Genomic DNA, 18,899 nt, shown 5'->3' on the forward strand with positions numbered 1-18,899 from the left:
ACGGCAAGTGTGGCAGACTGGTGGGGTCTGACCCGTCCACTGAGCAGGGCAAGCGTGGGCTCAGAGAGAGGGGTAAGGCTGGGGGCCTGTGGGCACGGGCCATTCACACTGGGCAGGGCACCCCCGCGGACCGGGCACTTCCTCAGACAAGCACCTGGCGACCATATGGGGCTAACCAGCCTCTCCTGGCCTCACAGGATTGATTGCTGTTATCATCTGAAGCATGTTAGATATGCTCCATCGCTTTTCTCTAGTTATTTCATTACTTTTGAGGGTGTTTCCAGTATTCTGAGCAAGCAATGCCTGCATGGCTGTGTCTATAATTTATGAATGTGAATATCACATAATGTTTTCTGCGATCTTGTTCCCCTCCCTGGCCACAAATGCCTGGCAAAGTGTCCTAGCCACAGAGAGCAGAAATGCTGGAGGTACCAGTCATTGGTATTGCTCTCCTCCCCATCCCTCCCCTGCCACAGTGGCACTGGTGGCCTCGGGGGCTGCGCAGGAAGCCACTTTGTGCCTGTCTGGAGTTTCTGTGGCACCGTCCAGGCTCCCAAGCCCAGGGAAGTAACTCTCATGTCCCAACATCCTCCCCACAGCTATACTCTTTCTCTGTGATGCAGGAACCACTTCCTATTCCAAATGCCACCTCTGGCTGGGACCCCATTACCCTCAAACAATCCAAATACAGTATTAATAGAGTTACAGTGTCTTGATTTAAAGAACCTAGTCAACTAATAACTGGCTCCACCTCTAAAGTCTGAGGCTCACCAGGGCATCCTTCGGCCAGGCTGCCTCCCACCCACTTCAGCCCTGTTCTGCCCGTAGCACCTCTCCTACCCGCCACCCCCCACCCACCACAATCTCCAGGGAACATTCTTTTTTTCCCATCTACCTAAGTCCTGCTGTTTAACTAAATATGACAACTATGTGCTCTATCAATGAGAAGACCCGACTGCCTTTCATCCCACTCCCTCCATGCCCACACACCCCTCCGAAGCTCTTTACCAGTTAGCCTGCAGCTTTACGCCTCAATGTGTATGTTCTATTGCTTTCTCACACGTGACCCTGTTTCTAGGAGGAATAGACGCTTGAGAGCACGGCGGAGATGCTGACTTCAAACACGCCCCAGAATGCTCACACAGACACTACAAAAAGTTGGTTTTCCTGATTGCTTGGCTTTGAGGTTGTCTTTAGTAAGAACTATATAATTTGTAAAAGACAGACTTACACTTTGAGATCAAACAAGAACAAACAGTTACAACCCATTGAGGATTTATATATACCAGCAGGCTGGCTAATCAACATTAAGCATTCACCATCACATATCTGGAAAATGCTGGTACTAGGGCCATCCAGACCTCGAGCTATTCTCCACCTCTGTACTAGGACTATCCAGACCTCGAGCTGTCCTCCATCTCTAAATGGTGCCACCCTAATACTGACTGGGCCATCTCTTCTATCTGTCAGCTTCACAATTCCTCCTTTAGGCTCACCCACACCTCTTCCTTAAGGCCCTGTCCTCTTGTTCAATGACGAAACCTCTTTGACCATCATGATTATCTTGCAAGACTAGCTTCTCCACAGGTGTGGTGACAACAAAAGCAAACTACTCCCCACCTAGCCCTGGTGGTCACAACTTGGGAGGAGGCGTATCTGTAACTGGGACTGGTTTACTATTGCTACTCTTTGGAAGTTCACTCAGAACATTTTGTTCAATTCCGGAAATGTAAGGTCTGGGGCGTGCCTGTGGCTGTGAGCCTGTCCTGGACTGTCTGGCCTCAGGACTGCCCCTGGCCAGTCCACATGGTCTCACCTTCTTCCCCTCGGTGTCCCCGCAGTAAAACTGCTCAGCTTTGGTCTTGCCCATCACCACGGGATCGGCAGCCTCCAGGTGGGAAGGGTTTGCCACCAGCGACAGGGTGATATTCCTGTCGGTCACACGGTTGATCCGCCGGTGATACATGCCCAGGTGGTACTTCACATCTCCAGAACCCTGCCGGCACAAACAGTTAGGCTTTTACCTAGGCAGGGAGACACTTACTCTCTGTGACAGCCCTGTCTTGTGTTATTTCTACACCCAGAACGCTCATTCCTAGAAGGATGGAAAGGCTTTTTCCAGAATGGCTCCACCCACGGTACAAGCAGGTCCCTCAACTAGAGGACCACATCCCTACCCCTGGCGGGGAAAACTGTGGGGGCTGCCAGGCCTCTTGTCTCTCTTTTCTCTGGGAGGTCAGCCACTGGCCACTTTCTTTTTTTGTGAGTGGTATAGAGGATCCTGGACCCCATAAGTCCTTCTGGAGAAATAAATGAAGCCAGGATCTGGCATAGGTTGGAGCTATGCTAGTTTCTAAAAGAAATAAGATGTCTTACCTCATCAGCTGCCTCCAGCTTTGAGTCGAACTGACAGAAAATTTGCTCCAGCTCCTTCCTGATGACATTTGCAAGCACATTCAGTCTCCCCCTGGACACACAGGAGTGAGCAGGGTCTGAGCTGGGCCCTGGGCAGCAGGCAATGCTGTTTTATCCCCTTTCTCCCCCGAGGGACAGGCAGTGCCTCAGTCTGCAGCCCAAGAGGAGCTGAGACCAGAACTGATGGGGGACACTTGGCCTCTGCTTGCCTGGCATCCAAGGCCATGACGAGGCAGGAGGAAGAAAAGCAGAAAACGGAGAATGCTGCCAGCCTGCAGTGCGCGCTCCATCCTCGGCCTCCTGGGCCTTCTCAAGCTGAGGTCTCTGCTTCGTGTACCCAGCCACCTTCCCTCTAGATTAACCTCCCTCACCTGGGATCCCAACACGGTCATGAGGCCAATGTCTGTCTACAACCACCTCGAGTGTGACAGTGACTGCCCAGGGAGGGGCTGCTGTGACGATGGTCATCTGGGGGCAGGGACTAGGGTTACTGTATACCAGGCTTGCCCAGTGCCCTGCCTCTGTGCTCCGGATGCTCACAGGGTGGCCAGGTACCTGTGTGGCATTCCCATGATCACGTAGTCCACTCCGTTCTCACTGGACTTGTCAATGATGGTCTTGAGGGCAGGAATCAGTACTTCGCAGCCTTCCAGACCAAAGCGCTTCTCAGATGACCACTTCCGCTGCAGGAACTCCTCAAACCTGGACAGAAACTAAGCCACCCTGAAGAGGCATGTCAGCAGGGACAACCTTGCTCTCATAGAGCTGTGGCCATGCCCCAAACCCACCCAGCCCCGTCAACAGACTGTACCACACAGACGGGGCCAGTGCAGCCCTGTACCTGGTGGAGCGCACGAGCCGGGCCAGCAGGGTCCGCTTCTCCTCGTTGGTGAACTGCATGACCCCGGGTGTCTCAAATTTCTGCCGGATCCACTGGCACTGCTCCAGGTCATTGATGAACATGAATTCTACCCCAATGTGCTGGCAGTAGGCCATCTATATTTAATGCACACACACACAAACACACAATAAAGGGGATGTTCACCCAGGTATGTTGACTGCCCACTTAGCCAGAAGGCTGGGAGGAACAGGTGGCCTCCACTTCAGATGCAGCAGAGCTAGCTGTGACCTGGGGCACCAGGCCTGGGCCCGCGACCTCCTCTCACTCTGAACTTGGCCATGAAATGCTTCTTCCACGTAGCATGGAGCCTAGTGGGCAGGGAGGGAGAGTGAGAACCCCTGGGTCAAGGTATGCTCCTTTCATGGCGGGAGGATAGAATCACCAGCCTGGGGACAAGGAAGTTGCTGGGCAAGGCAGCTCCTCTGACCTCCAGGTCAGACTGTGCCCAGCACTGTGAGAAAAAAAGGCCCTGTGCCACTGGTGGATATCATAGCTCAAAGGCCACTTAACTGTAGCGGGCTTTCAAATTCTACATTCTTCTTTTAACAATTGACTCCTCTTGGGGATATCAGGTTCTACAGAAGCATGACTGCACATATACAAAAGGAAGGGTCCTGAACAGAGCAGGCACTTCGTGACACCATTCACATGTCACAGCTGGGAAGGAGGCCGTGCGTCCTGTTGAAAGCCTAGGGTGACCTGAGCAGGATGCACGCCAGGAAATCAGAGTGAGAGAAAACAGGAAAGGCATGGAAGAACCGAGAGTCAGAGAGGCAGCCCTCTGGGAATCCGTCATGGGGACTGTGCTGAGCAGTCTCTGGCAGGGTACTGGGCTGAACTGGGGGCCCCCTCTCATCTCTCCTGACGCTGATCAGAGTTGCCTGCTGGGGAGCCATCTGGAGGGGCCCACACAGCCTTCCTCAGCCAAGTGATCAGCACTTCTCTCCCCTTATCACCTGCTGGCTGTCCTGGGGTCAGAATGAGGGGCCAACAGCAAACCCTAGTCAGTGTTGGAATTAAAGAAGATATGCCCTGATGTACCACTAAATCTTAATTAATATTTTGGCCATGCCACACAGCTTGTGGTATCTCAGTTCTCCAACCAGGGATCAAACCGTGGCCATGGTAGTGGCAGTGCTGAAGCTTAACCACTAAGCCACCAGGAAACTCCCAACAGTGAGTTTTAGGGCCCACAAATGCCCTTACATGCCTTTGCAGCAGCCATGCCAACCAAGCATGCTGCGTTCTGCTTGGTGGTTCTGTCTGTGACCCTCTTTGGTTTTCACAACTAACACGGAAACTGGCTGGCACGGTGTAGGGCAAAGATGAGCCTGGGATCCCAGTGGTGGGCCCAGACCTGGCACCAGGCCCCTGCTCTCTTACTCCCGCCTTCCAGAGCAGAGGTGAGCACCTCTGCACATTAGCTCTGTGATAATGAAACAAAGGGACATTTGCCTGGACTCAAATAAAGGCCAAACACAACACTCTCCCTATCACCCTAGCCAAGAGATAAGAAGAGGAAATGGAGTTGGGAAAGATCTTGATGTTTAAGGTATTTTCACTAACCCCAAACCCTATTTCCCTGATGATTCTTCACATGATAAACTGGGAACTTCTAAACTGAATGTACAAGAAGCCAAGGGATGGGGTATGAGGGCTTGCCTACCCTGACTTCAGAGCCAGGGAGGGTCACCACTTCCACCTGAGCTGTACAGCTCCCTGATCTACTGAGCTGCCGAAGATGGCATATTTCTGCACAAACACACTTGAGAAAACACAGACCAGACACAAAGTTTGTAAACATGAACCTAGAACCTTCCTCTATGAGCTTAAAATGGATGAGTTTTCCTTAGGACCCAAGTTTGAGTTGCAAACCTAGTAGAGAGGAAAGGAAGAGGTGGAAGAAGAGGGGAGGGGAGGGGAAGAGGGAGAAGGAAGGGCAAGGCAGAGGGAAGGGGGGCTCCCTCCTCATTTTTACACACCCAGGCAGGAGAACCCCACCCATGCTCCTTATGCCTGACTTAACGCCTGATGGGGCAATATTTCCATTACTGAACAATTAAAAGCTCAAAGGAAACTATTAGGTCAAAAACAGTATGTTTCCATCATTACCAACATGAATTCAGCTATTAACTTGGAACACATAGTTACTGGGCTCCTGGATCATGTTTTGTCTTTCTTGTCTTGGCTCAGTCCCCAGAAGGGCAGGGCAGGGAGTTTTAGGTGCTGACTCTTAGGTTCTCTACGTTAAGAAGACAAGAAATTGCACTTGTTCTAAATTTTCAAAGAGCTACAAGTTGACTATTATGTCACAGGACCAAGAGCACACTAAGTTCTGTCAGGTCACACAGCAGCCTAGTGCATGCACATTATCACGTGTAAACATACCTAATGCACCACAGTCAGGCAGCTTTACACAGTATCTGTAAACCATGAGAATGAGGTATTCCATGCTAGGACAAGTTGGAATGGGAGGCTCTCTTGGAAGAGCCCTGGATGTGGGGCCCTCTGGGGACAGGGGCGCTACGGCTGGGACCCCTGGAGTACAGGCCCAACTGTCCCACAAGAGCCCAACTCCTGGGCTCTGGCACTGACTGAAACAAGAGCCGCGCAGGGCTCTCTGCCCCTTTCAAATGCTGGGATCAGGACAAATGGGGACTCAAGCAGTCGCCTGCAAACACAGTTATGTATCCCAATCTCCAGGAGATTTGTAAAAATGCATATTTCCAGGCTCCAAAATCGGAACTGACTCAATTGGTTGTGGGTGGGCAAGGGCTTTCCCCAGGTGTTCCTATTCAAGCAGGCTTGCAGACAGCAGTCTTTGTTTACCTAATGCTTTAGGATACATTTTTTTTTTAAGTCTTAGAAGCAAATTCTGCCTTTTTTTTTTTTTTATGGTTGATTGTAAAAATACAAAAACATGGATTTTCATCAATAAAATAGCAAAAAACAAAAGTTTCTTCCCTTACATTAAAACAATTTATAGGATCAAGGGAAAGAAAACCACCTAGTCTGGAGGCTTCCATAAGTTCTCGAAAGTTCCCTGGAACTTTCGGGAAACAGCCCAGTTTTCTCACCTCCAGGCGTCGGATGATTTCCCGCAGAGGAAGAGCCGACTCCTGCCCTCCAATGAATGTGGTGGTGGGCAGGTGGAAGACCTTGTCCAGGTCAGACTCGTCCAGACCGTAGAATCCTGCGGTGGGGAGGAGAGAGGGGCACAACCACACGGGGGCCACAGTTTAGGAAAAGGGGAAGGGACTCCCCAGAGGAGAGAAAAGAGAATAGAAAAATCATAAAACCTCTGTTATATGTGAAAATAAATACTATCTTATAGCCAGAGACATGAACTTCAGCAACAAACCAAGCTGAGTATATTACTGGCATCATAGGAAAATTAGAATAAAATTAATATTATGCATATATTAGTCCAGTGCACCAATTATTCATAATTTAGAAAAAAATGTATTTCAAGGTCCCAAAGACACAAAGCAGTTTAGGTTTGAAAAGGCATTAGGTAAGTCAATCAGAAAGCAAATGAAAAATAGTTAAGGAGAAAATTCAAGTAGAAAACGAGGAACTGGATTAGAACTAGGTCACCTATGTCTTAATGGCAACATTTGTTGGTGGTGACAGGAAGCTAGGAGACTGAGAAGTGAGGGACAGCCAAGGGGCCTGCAGGGAGAGTGGCCGGGCAGCAGGGCAGAGGCTCCCACAGCCATCTGATGAAGGATGGCGCCTTCTCCCAGAAGAACTCCCAACTGCACATAAAGAACCATCCTCCAAACAGCACCTGGCATTCACAGATCTGATGCCCGCTCTCCCCAGTCCAATACTGACACATATCTACTGACTAATCGCTAAGGAATTTACTGTATCACTATCACCGAATCATCATTGCTATCTGCTGAGCACCATGAGCATGGTGCCTCTCCATCTGAAAGCATATTTCAAGCTGATAAACACGTGGTGCACGGGCTTTTTCCTAGGCATCACACGCTTGTTTCATGTTGTAGTAATTATCAAAGGGGAAGAGACATGGAGGAAAACTGTCAGGGGACACTACGTTAGGCACCTTACCCTCAGGACACTGGCTGGAATGAGGGAAGCTGCAGTTCACAATCCCAGACTTCATGAAACATGAAACTCTAACCGAGTACCCACTGTCTCCAACACCTGACTGTTCAAGATCAGACATTCTCCCATTTCTTGATCTAATTAAGTGTAAATAACACACAGGCCCAGAAAGGGACTCAAGCAGTTGCTTGTAAACACAGCTGTGCATCCAAATCTCTGGGGAATCTGGGAGAGTTGTAAAAATGCACATTTCCAGGCTCTAACGCCAGACCTTGACTGGTCATGGGTGGGCCATGAAGTTCCCTTTCCCAAGCTGGCTTGGGAATGACAACCTTTATTCATCTAATGCTCTTGGGAATGACTACCTTGATTCATCTAATGCCCTGCTGCTGCTGCTCTGCTGCTAAGTCGCTTCAGTCATGTCTGACTTTGTGCGACCCCATAGACGGCAGCTCACCAGGCTTCCCTGTCCCTGGGATTGTCCAGGCAAGACCACTGGAGTGGGTTGCCATTTTCTTTTCCAATGCAGGAAAGTGAAAAGTGAAAATGAAGTCGCTCAGTCGTGTCTGACTCTTAGCGACCCCATGGACTGCAGCCCACCAGGTTCCTCCGTCCATGGTATTTTCCAGGCAAGAGTACTGGAGTAGGGTGCCATTGCCTTTTCCGGTCTAATGCCCTAGGATCCTATTTTTTTTTTTTAATTTTAAAAGCAAAATCAAATTCTGTTTTTCAATTGCTCCTCCCCCTTTTAAAAATTAAAACAAAAACAACCTGGCCTTTTCACCTTGGGGTGGTGGTAGTGATGGTTGAGGGGCTTGGTTATGCTCTGCACCTGTTTCCTGCTGTTATTCTATCAAGAATGAGGATGGGCCATCACATGGGTCTGATAAAGCATGGCCCTGGCCATTCATAGCCCTGCTCTCAGCGTTTAGGAGGAAAACCAGAGTTACTTGGGTGGGGGCACTTTTCCTAGCTGGTAGAAACGCTCAGCAGTGGGGACTCAGGGAACCAGAGTATCCAAAGAGAGCGTACTCTGTCGGAAACACTTAGATTGTGGAATTAACCAGGTGACCTGTGTGTCCCAGAGAAGAACGTGCGCTTGTTGTAGAGCCCTCAGCCTCACCGTATGTGTGATGCTTCACTTCCCCCACCCTGAACTGATCATTCTTGGACTCAGTTACTTGGATCATTACTGAACTTCAAAGCTGCTAGCCCTGCTTCTGAGTTCCTCAGTCATTTGATAACTTAAATCTACAGATGTCGGCTTCTGGAAAGGTAGCATAGACATATCCTATTCATATCCCACTAAGTGCAACTAAAAACTGCAGATATTGCATACAAAACAAATGTAAGATGATTCCAAAGGGTGGAGTAAAAGGCCAACCAGCCAAGGAGGTCCCTTGGGTTTCCTTTTGGGCTCCCATATCCCAGACCTGGAGCAAAGAACATGGAAACTTCTACCAGTGTAGATTTTAAAAAAGCCCCAACAAAAGCTGCTCTCTTTAAAGAACCAGGAAACGGGCAGCCTAGCAGAACAGAAAACTTCTAGATTGTTAACTGCTCTATTCCACCCAAACACACATAACACACTGCAGCTCCATTGACACCCATGCCAGGCTACAATGTACTCTGACCTCTGACCCTACTTAAAGCTTTCAAAGAAGGCCCAAGAGGAAGCCCACATTTTCATTCTCTCTGGGAGGGAATGCACTAATCCATTCCCCCACCCCAAAGTCAACAGAGACTTTGGGGCCCAAAACATCCATTCCCACTGGGGAGTAACTAGCTGAGCCCCTCCCTACCACAGCAGTGTTTGGAGGAGCCCTGATATAACAAACATTTAAACAAGATCCCAAGTCTTGTAATACCCAAAATGTCCTGGTTTCAATATTTTAAAAAATCACTTATAACAAGGACCAGGAATATATCAGATTGAACGAGAAAAAATAATCAACAGGCACTAACACCAAAATGACACAGATGTTAGAATTATCTAATTAGAATTATCTCCTTCTCAAGGAGTCATTATCAAATTATTTCAGTGAGCAATTAAAACATGACAGACATGAAAAAAATTAAGTCTCAGTGAAGAAAGTCTCTTCAAAAATTGAAGATACAAAGAAGAACCAAATGGGAAATTCTGAAATTGCAAAATATAATAAACCAAATGAAAACTCAGTATGGCATTAGCAAGGGACAGAGGATCAATGAACTTAAAGGCAGAACAATAGAAATGAATCAATCTGAAGAATACAGAGAAAACAGACCAGGAAGAAAAAAGGGAACAAACTCCTGGGGACATGTGATGCTGTGACAAAAGATTTCAAAGTTGTGTTGATGAATCTCAGAAGGAGAAGAAAAAGAGGGAGGCTGAAAACTTTTCAAATATGGCAAAAGACTTTTTAATCCGCAGACTTAAGAAGCTCAGTGAACTCACAGAATAAAGCCAACGAAATCCATGTTGAAATATGTTACAATTAAACCTCTGAATTTAAAGATAGAAAAAATCTTGAAAGCAGCCAGAATATAGTGACACTTTGCCTAGAGGGCAAAACAACTTAAGTAACACTGGATTTCTCTACCGAAGTCATGGAAGCCAGAAGGAAGTGGCACCACATATAAAGAGCTGAAAAAAAGAACTGGTTCCCCAGAATCCCATATATAGTGATAATATCCTATAGAAATGAAGGCGAAATCAAAATATTTTCAAATGAAAAAAAAACTAAGAGAATCTGTCATCCTAAATGAATGACTAAAAGAAGTTGTAAACAGAAAGGAAATGATTATCAGAAGGAATGAGACAGGGGACTTCCCTGGTGGTCCAGTGGCTAAGACTGTGCTTCCAGTGCAGGGGGCTTGGGTTTGATCCCTGGTCAGGGAACTAGATCCCATGTGCTGCAACTAAAGATTCCAAGCGTCACAACTAAGACCCAACACAGCCAAATAAATAAATAAAAATGAAGGAATGAGACAGGAGGAAGGAAGAAAGAATGTGGAACTAAAAAGTACAGGTAAACAAGACTTTCATTCTCCTCCTGGGTCTTCTTAATTATGTTTGACAATTGAAGCAAAATTTGTAATACTATCTGATGCTGTTCTGAACACATGTAGAGGAAATATTTAAGACAATTACATATTATATGTGGAGAGAATGAAGGGATATAAAGGGAGTCAAGTACACTTTACATGAACTGGTAAAATGATGACATCATTAAATTGTGACAAGTTATGTATATGAAATATCATATACCTACACAACCACTAAAAAGCCTAAAAGACACTAAAAACACAAAGAGATAAATCAAAAGGACTTTATACAAATAAAAATGGAATTTTAAAGTATAGGTTTAAAAACCCAGAGGAAGTCAGGAAAAAGAAAACAAAGAAAGGTAAAGGGACAAACAAAATGAAGGATAAAATGGTAGACTTGAGCCCTAACGTATCAATAGTTAAATATAAATGATCTAAATACACTACTTAGCTGACAAAGATTGACAGAGTGAATTAAAAAAACATACGCTTGTCTACAAGAAACTGACTTCTCTTTAATCAGTAATCTATAAAGTCTTAATCTTAATCTATAAGGTCTTACCATAAGGACTTAGAGAAAGAAGAAGAAAAAAGAAAGAAAACCAACACAAAAAAAGCAGAAGTAAAGAAATAATCAAGATAAGAGCAGAAATCAATGAAATTGAAAAGAGCAAAACAGAAAAATCAATGAAACTGGTGATTGGTTCTTTGGAAAGATCAGTCACACTGACAAACTTGTAACAGGACTAACAAAGAGAGAAGACACAAATTACCAATATCAGAAATAAAACAGGGTATCACTACAGACCCTCCAGATACAAAAAAAGATACTAAGGGAAAACTATGAACAACAGACACATTTGACAACTCAGATATAAACAAGTCATTCTTAGAACAGCACAAACTGCTGTTATGAAACAGTATGAAACAGACAATTTGAATGACTCTGTAATTATTAAAGAAACTGAATTCATAAATATAAAAAGCTTCTGAAAAAGAAAACTCTAAACCCAGATGGTTTTGCTGGGGAATTCTACTGAATGTTTAAAGAAGAATTAATACCAATTCTACACAATTTCTTTCAGAAATGAGTGTAGGAAGAAAACTTCTCAACTTACTTTATGAAGTTAGAATTACCCTGATACTAAGAACAAAGACAGTCAGAAAAAAAAAAAAAATTATAGACCAATATCCCTTATGAATATAGATGCAGATAATTATATACTATGACCAATTGAGGTTTATTCCAGCAGAGTCTGGTTCAACATTTGAAAAAACAATCAATATAATCTACCACTGATCAGGAACAAAGCAAGGATATTCATTCCCATGACTATTGTTCAACACAGTACTGGAAGATCCAACCAGGGCATTAGGCAAGAAAAGGAAATAAAAATGAGATGATCATCTATCCAGAAAATCCTAAAGAATCTACCAAAAAAATAAAAGTCCTAGAATAAGTGAGCTTAGCAAGGTCATAGGGTACTACATAAACACAATCAATAGCATTTCAATATATTAGTAACGAACAGGTGGACCTTAAAATTTTCTTTTAAAAAGGAAATACTGACAGGTAAATCTAACAAAACATGTACAGAACCTGTATGCTGAAAACTACAAAAAGTTGATGAAAGAAATCAAAGATGATCTAAATAAATAAGACATACTATGTTCATGGATTGGAACACAACATAGTAAAGATGCTAATTCTCTCTAAAATTGATCTATAGGTTTAACACAATTCTTACTAAAATGTGAGTAAGAGTTTTCATAAACATAGACAAGCTTATTCTAAAATTTACAAGGAAAGAGATAGGCCTTAAGAGCAGCCAAGGCAATTCTGAAAAAAGGAAAATAAAGTTCAGCAGCTATAGTAATTAAGATGATGTGGCACTCGTGGAGAAAGACACTTATTAAGGGAAAGAACAGAGAACCCAGAAACAGACTTAACAAATAAGTCCAACTGATTTTTGACAAAAGTGTGAAAGCAATTCAATGATAAGAAAGACAAACTTTTCAGTTAATGGTGCTGGAGCGGTTGACATTCACAGGCCAAAAACAAACCAACCTTGATCTAAACTTCTTATCTCATTCAAGAAATGAACTCAAAATGGATCACAGACTTAAATGCTAAATGCAAAACTATAAAACCTTTAGAAAAATACAAAGGAGAACATCTTCAGGATCTAGAGCTAAGAAAAGAGTTCTTAAACTTGATACGAAAAGCACGATCCATAAAAGGAAACATTGATACACTGGACTTCAGAGTTTAAAACTTTTGCTCTGTAAAAGACCCTATTAGCCAAAGAACAGAAACGACATAAAGGTCCTTCAATGAGAAATTGGTTAAAACAACTGTGGGACACCTATGGCAAGGAATGTTACTCAGCAAATAAGAAAAAACTAGTGTTAGAAAATCATGCTGATTGAAAAATACCAATTCCAAAATGTTACATATCGTGATTCGTAAAACATTCTTGAAATGACAAAACTATAGCAATGGAAAACAGGACAGTGGTTGCCAGGGGTCAAACGTGGGGGGAGCGGATGGAAGGAGAATGAGTATGGCTGCAAAGGGGCAGCTGAGCTGATGCAGACATTTGTGGCTTGACTGCTGTCAGCGTCAGCATCCTGGTGTGAGAACAAGATGGTACCAGTGGGGGAACTGGCTGAAGGGTATGTGAGAATGTCTCTCTTATTTTTCATATCTGTATATGAATCTACGATTATCTCAAAATGAAAAGTTTAATTAAAACTGGAGTCTCACAAATATTATCAGTAAAATGGAAGAAAACGAGAACTTCTGAGTGACGCCTGGCATGGAAGGAAGACTGGCCACTGGGGTGAGTGACAGCAGGCAGGACCCCTGGGCACCCAACTCTGGATTCTTCAAAGGTGCTCTGCCCAGAACCAGGGGTCATTAAGAATTCCTTACTTCATTAAGTAACTTTTTATCAGCTCTTTAAACGTGGGAAGATCAAAAGAGAAACTGTGTCAAAAATGCCCAGGAAGCAGAATCTGAAAGAATCCAGAGTCCAGTCAAAGGCACAGCGCAGAACGTGGAGGAAAGGATGTGCCCACATGCAGAACGTAGTGTGGCCTCAGGTCCCCGCTGGCGACAGCAGGAGCTAGAGACAGCCTACGCTAAAGATGGAAGCTCAGCGAAGCGACGGTGAGACACATGTGGAGGTGAAAATGCTCTTCAGAACACAAATGGACAGAAGCAAAAATGACACGGTAAGTAGCTCTACCTGCTGGGTAACAGCTAAATGATAGGAAAAACATATCTCAAAATAATGAACAAACTTCAAAACACTCGACAGAGTTGTGTCAACTTTCCCCAAATTGCATGCTGGGGAAAGTTGCATGTCCTGTTCAAATGAAGTCCTCAGCTCCAGAAAAGTGAAAGGCTCTTTATTTTCATACCTCCTACTGTTAGCATTCGAAGTCGTTCCTTGAAAACTGCAAGATCTGAGAGGCAGAGTGGGATAGCATGGGTGAGCGCAGAGGGAAAAAGACAGGTGAGAGTTAGTTTTGATAGAAAAAAAAAACACAAAAACCCCAAACACCCAAACCCTACACCACTGCAGTAACGGGTAGCACAAACACTGTCACAGACACAGACACTGAAGGAGAACAGAGGGGTGGGTGGCTATGGTCTGAAAGTGACTTCGGTAAATGTGGAAACGGTTCATGAGCAGCTGGGATCAGTGAATCTGAAGGAGGGAGAGGCTGCTTCCTGACACTGAGAAGCCACTGTGTGGTGGTGGCTGGGACCTCCTCACGTCCCCACCCTGAACAAGCGCTGATACAGAGCTCTCCTGGGAAGCTGAATCCACCCAGCCTAGGCTGATTCGAGATGAAACAACTGGGGAAAAGAAATGGAGAAGCCTAGTTTCTAAGGCCCATTCCTCAGAACTGGAGCATCAGGTGGCCGACTAAACCCTAAAGCTCAAGCTCCTTCTGGATTCTATAGGGTGGAAGATGGGTCCTTGGACTCCCTTCTCGAGAAGGCTGAACCAGGATGGAGGAACTCGGCTGCTGAGAACGCAGGCTAAGAGCCACAGGCCTGCACAGATGCACACACTCCTGCCCACACCTGGAGGCTTGCCTACACTGGTTAAACTCAAGATGTTGATCTGGACACGCAAAATACTTGCTGACCCTGCTTTCCTGGGTACATGGGCCTGATGACCGAGGGGTCAGAGCATGGTCACCAGCACTGTGGCTGCTCCCCGCCTTGGCAGTGCAGCAGAAGGCCAGTCAATGCATCCTTGGATGCTGATGGCAAGAACTCTGACTCAGAGAGGATGCAGGGTCGCCAGCTCTGAGTGCGTAAAGCTCTCCTCGCCCTCGAGGACAGTGGAAGACCACCAAAGACCTCAGAGCCAATGGCTCTTAAGACAATGGAACACCTGGGTTCTGCACAAAAGCAAGGATTCGCTGCTTAAGGCAAGGATGAAGACTCCTCATTTATTCCTTTTAATCCTCAGAATCAAGACATAGGACCATCCCAAGCAGCCATCAGTGCTGCCTACAGGACTCCCCCCAGCCTCAAAATGAAATGTGAATGCTTATCTGTTAAAGAAATCTAAAGGCAATAGGATCGAAAGTTTATAACTGTTCACTCTGGGTACTGGGCATGTAGTTTTATCTGCACTTCTTGAGTATTTTTAAAATAAAATGTGAACAAAAGACACAAACCAAAGGAAAGTGTTAACAGTAAATATTCTGGTTGTCATTTACAGACAGCACATGGGATTCCCTGCACCTGAGCACTTAAAACATTTTTAAAAACTACTTCTTGATGAGCACAAGACACTCTGCTGGAGAGACAGAGTGGCTGGGATTTGGCCGAGGTGTTTCCAAGGGAAACATAGTTGGCAAGAAGCAGGGATGGGATGCTAGGTCCGGGTGTGTCTTGGTCTGCCAGCTCCTGGGCATACAGGAAGGACACCCCTGCAGGAGGATGTGCATGTGCCCACCATGACCTTAGCTTGGCCTGCCCACCTGAGTCATTTGGGCGATCTGATTCCAACTCTTCACTCGGAGGTCTGGTGGCACCACAGGCTGCACACAGCAACCAATAAATGCTATGTAAATTGCTCGCCATGGCTCTGAAATTACTCAAGTAGATTAAAATTCAACCCTATTTTTAGCTCATTCTTCCAAGCCATCAAGGGGACAACATTCAACCAGAAAGAGCACTGTGGAAGGTCAGAAGGGTGGGGAGACTTCATGTCCTGCTGTGCTGCGGATGAACTAATCCACTTAGAGTAGCAAAAATGTTGCCATAATTTGGACTTCTGAATTGCCCTTTTAACTATGTAACTCAAGTTCATTTCCTAAGATTGACAATTTGCAAACACGAATGGGAAACAGAAGTTTCATGCCTTCTTTAATTTTATTTATAGAATTTGTTTTGAGTTCTCCTTTAAATATGTTTCAATCTGACATTTAAGTACATTTCAATCTGTTTTTGTTGTTGTTCACTATGAATAGTTATACTATAGAATCCAAAGAGAAACCACTTCATGGCATTTTAAAGCTGGAATCTAACTCAAATGCTGTACTTGGAAGAGAGCAAATTGAGGGTGAGTGTTAACAAGAACTTTCTCCACATCCTCATCCTGCCCAGGGCAGTCTCGTTTGGCCCAGAGATAAGACTTCCCGATGCCCCTTCCCCACCCCAGTGAAGCAAGTACCAGATGCCAGCACAGGACTGGAGGCCCGGAGGTGAGAGTGCACAGGCCGCCTGCAATTGACTGGTTTCTACTTAAGGTGGCAAGAACTTGGACCCCTGTCAAAAGCCACACTCTTGGTCCTTCCTTAGGGTCAACCAGGAGAGGCCTTGCTAGGAAACCTGATCCGGCTTGGAGACTTCCAGCACCTCCCTAGGGAGGAATGTGGATCATGTTACCAGGCATCTCAAGCTGGAGCTCCCAACCCTCCTCGACTGGATGTGTGGTTGACTCAGCCTGGTTTAAGTTAAGATGCACTTCTGGGGACCTGGAACCCAGCCCCTAACATAACACATCCTGGCAGAGGTCTCCTGCTCCTAGCAGTCACCGCACAATTCTAGAGCATAACCCACACCTAAAAAAACCCAAACTGTTCTAATGTTAATTTTTAAATTTTTGTAATAAATAATCACTAACCCCACCATCTCGACTGTATCTGTGCTGCATTCACAGCACAGTCTGTGTGCACACGTCTGATGGTAACCCTGACAGGCTGGGATCACCTTGGAGCTCTGCATGGCGGCTGGGTCTGCTGTCTACCATTAATTCTCTCTTCTCTCCACCTGTCACTGCAAGGGTTCTGAGTATTTGGGTAAGAACTCAGTAAAAACTTTTCACATTTTCCACTTTATTTAAAAAACTCTGAGGGGACATCAGCCCCGCTCGCCCTGCATATCCGTGCTGGCCAGCACTGCCCTTGGGAACGGCTTCCTGCCTTCAGCCGGGGCTGGAAGCTACTCCTCTACCCCTGTGCTGCCCCAGTCGCACTATGAAGTGCTCTCAGATGGACGGGGAGTAGTTACCGCCTGGGCCTTGGTTTCCCCACAAGGGAATGGAGAAATTGTGCCGCATCTACCAGAGAGAGGAAAGACAGCTGGAAGTGCTGTCAGAGGGATGCAAGCTTGAGGACAGTGCTGTGTGGCACAGCACACCCCTGCAGTCACTCAGCCACCCAGACCAACACACGGGCCACGCGCACCATGCCACGTGAGCTAGCCTGCTTTGTTGTCACTCAGGCGTCACCCCAGTCCTTACTACTAACTATGGCACCAACTATGGGTTATTTGCTCCATTGCTCAATTTCTAAATATCCATTTTTTCCAGACATCAGCAGCTATTTATCTCAAAAGACTGTTAACAATCACAGTAGCTCACACCTTCATGGAACTTAGTAAGCTCCAGGCACTATTTTAAGGAGTTTATTTAATACTGCAACAACCTTACAGGTGAGAAGACAGAGCTAGTCCTGGCAGAGCCCGGCTTTCCACGTAGAAAGCTGGCTTGAGCCCAGGCCTGAGGGTCGGATGAGATGATGGACAGGAAAGCACTCTAGGGACTGTCCATTGTCCCCGAACAGAGCGCTCCTGTTGATCCAGTTGTTTTTGTAAAGACCTACATACATCAAGCGTGAGATAATTCAAGACTTATTTTCCTACAGATTCAAATATCAATACATACTAGATTTACACTTATTTCCATGACTTTTCTATCACACTATTTTGAATTCTGAGGATGAAGTGCTTTTTTCCTCCTGCAAAGGAGGGGGCTGCTCCTCAACTTTCTCCTAACGTTTCTGACAGGCTCCCAGCCAGAGGATGAGCTCAGGAAGCTCTGGGGCCACCTCTGTGTGTCTCTGGTTTATAACATCCTCCTGCTGGTTCACCCTCGCTGTGTTGACGCTGTACCTTAACGGAAGCACAGATACTTGGGGCACTGTTTCAGAGCTGACTGTAAGGGGAGATCAAGATGGCCTAGAAAGGACCCGAAAGAACGACAAAGGCCCTACCTCTGCGCCTACCCCATGACAGCCGTGACCTGAGGAGGTGGGCAGCATCAACAGGGCTGGGGGCTCTCAGGCTTCAGACTCCTGGGCTGGGACGGCCTGGGGGCTTCCAAGAAACCCTTGCCAGAGCTTGTCGCCATGGTGCATCCCACCCTGACCAGCCTCAGGCAGGACAGACAGGAGCTCTAGGCTCCCCAGGCAGTTCCTGTGAGTTGGGAACCACTGGGAAAGGTCCGTTTAGATATCAAGAACCTGGCAATCAGGGATGGCACAAGAACAGGGGAGATGCAGCGTTAGACACCCCCACCCCCACCCCATGCTTTTCTTGTTTAAACGCTTGACTGTGCATAGGAACACCAGCCTCTGTGGCCCATGCCCCGCCAGGTCCCACAGTCAGAGTCCTTCTCTGGAGAGACAGCCCCAGGGCACAGGACCTTGAGCTATTCTTCAGGCAACCAGTGCTTGGGGGCTCACAGGCCTCCCAGGTGGGGTGAGGGTGGGAGGTCTGCCCTGGCCCAAGCACCTGGAGGGGACTCGCGGTGCCGATGGGCTTCAGCACGAGTGAGTCCCGGTTGGGTGGGGTCTGGGTGCTTTGGGGGCTACGTGGTAAGGAGGAGGAGAGAGGATCCAAGTATCCTGGGGGACAGTGGAGAGAAAAGCCCACCTCTGGGGTGCACAAAGCTGTCACTACTCAATAAAGCAGCAGTATTCAACTCACATCCTGCCAACAATCTGGACTGGTCCTATTTTATATTCAGAAGAGTTGATCTAATCTTTCTTCCAAAACCTTTGTGCAGTTACAAAGTAGAGGAAACCCTGTATCCCTAGGATTGTTTCCGAAATGAAGACAAAGCAGAGACAAACCTCTAACAGCCATCCTGGGGTTAATGCTATTTGAACTCCAGTATTACCTGACTAGCGCCTGACCTCTCAACTCACAACCCAGACCCGCCTC

The 18,899-nt window shown here is 46.2% G+C and overlaps 1 protein-coding gene across 4 annotated transcripts in view; it reads right to left on the minus strand.

The window, feature by feature from the left end:
* The window catches only part of OGDH (oxoglutarate dehydrogenase), a 66,751-nt gene that overhangs the window by 17,242 nt on the left and 30,610 nt on the right, over positions 1-18,899 (minus strand). For 2 of the 4 annotated variants that reach the window (XM_019958926.2, XM_070788006.1), the window contains exons 5-10: positions 13,847-13,891; positions 6,394-6,509; positions 3,257-3,411; positions 2,971-3,117; positions 2,377-2,467; positions 1,817-1,996 (exon numbers count right to left, since the gene is read on the minus strand). In XM_019958926.2, the coding sequence (XP_019814485.1) occupies positions 1,817-1,996; positions 2,377-2,467; positions 2,971-3,117; positions 3,257-3,411; positions 6,394-6,509; positions 13,847-13,891 (734 nt within the window). The remainder of the gene's footprint in view (positions 1-1,816; positions 1,997-2,376; positions 2,468-2,970; positions 3,118-3,256; positions 3,412-6,393; positions 6,510-13,846; positions 13,892-18,899) is intronic. The other 2 variants (XM_019958927.2, XM_019958928.2) reach the window with 1 other exon arrangement.

Source organism: Bos indicus, chromosome 4 (genome assembly GCF_029378745.1).
Source record: "Bos indicus isolate NIAB-ARS_2022 breed Sahiwal x Tharparkar chromosome 4, NIAB-ARS_B.indTharparkar_mat_pri_1.0, whole genome shotgun sequence".
Lineage (NCBI taxonomy): Eukaryota > Metazoa > Chordata > Mammalia > Artiodactyla > Bovidae > Bos > Bos indicus.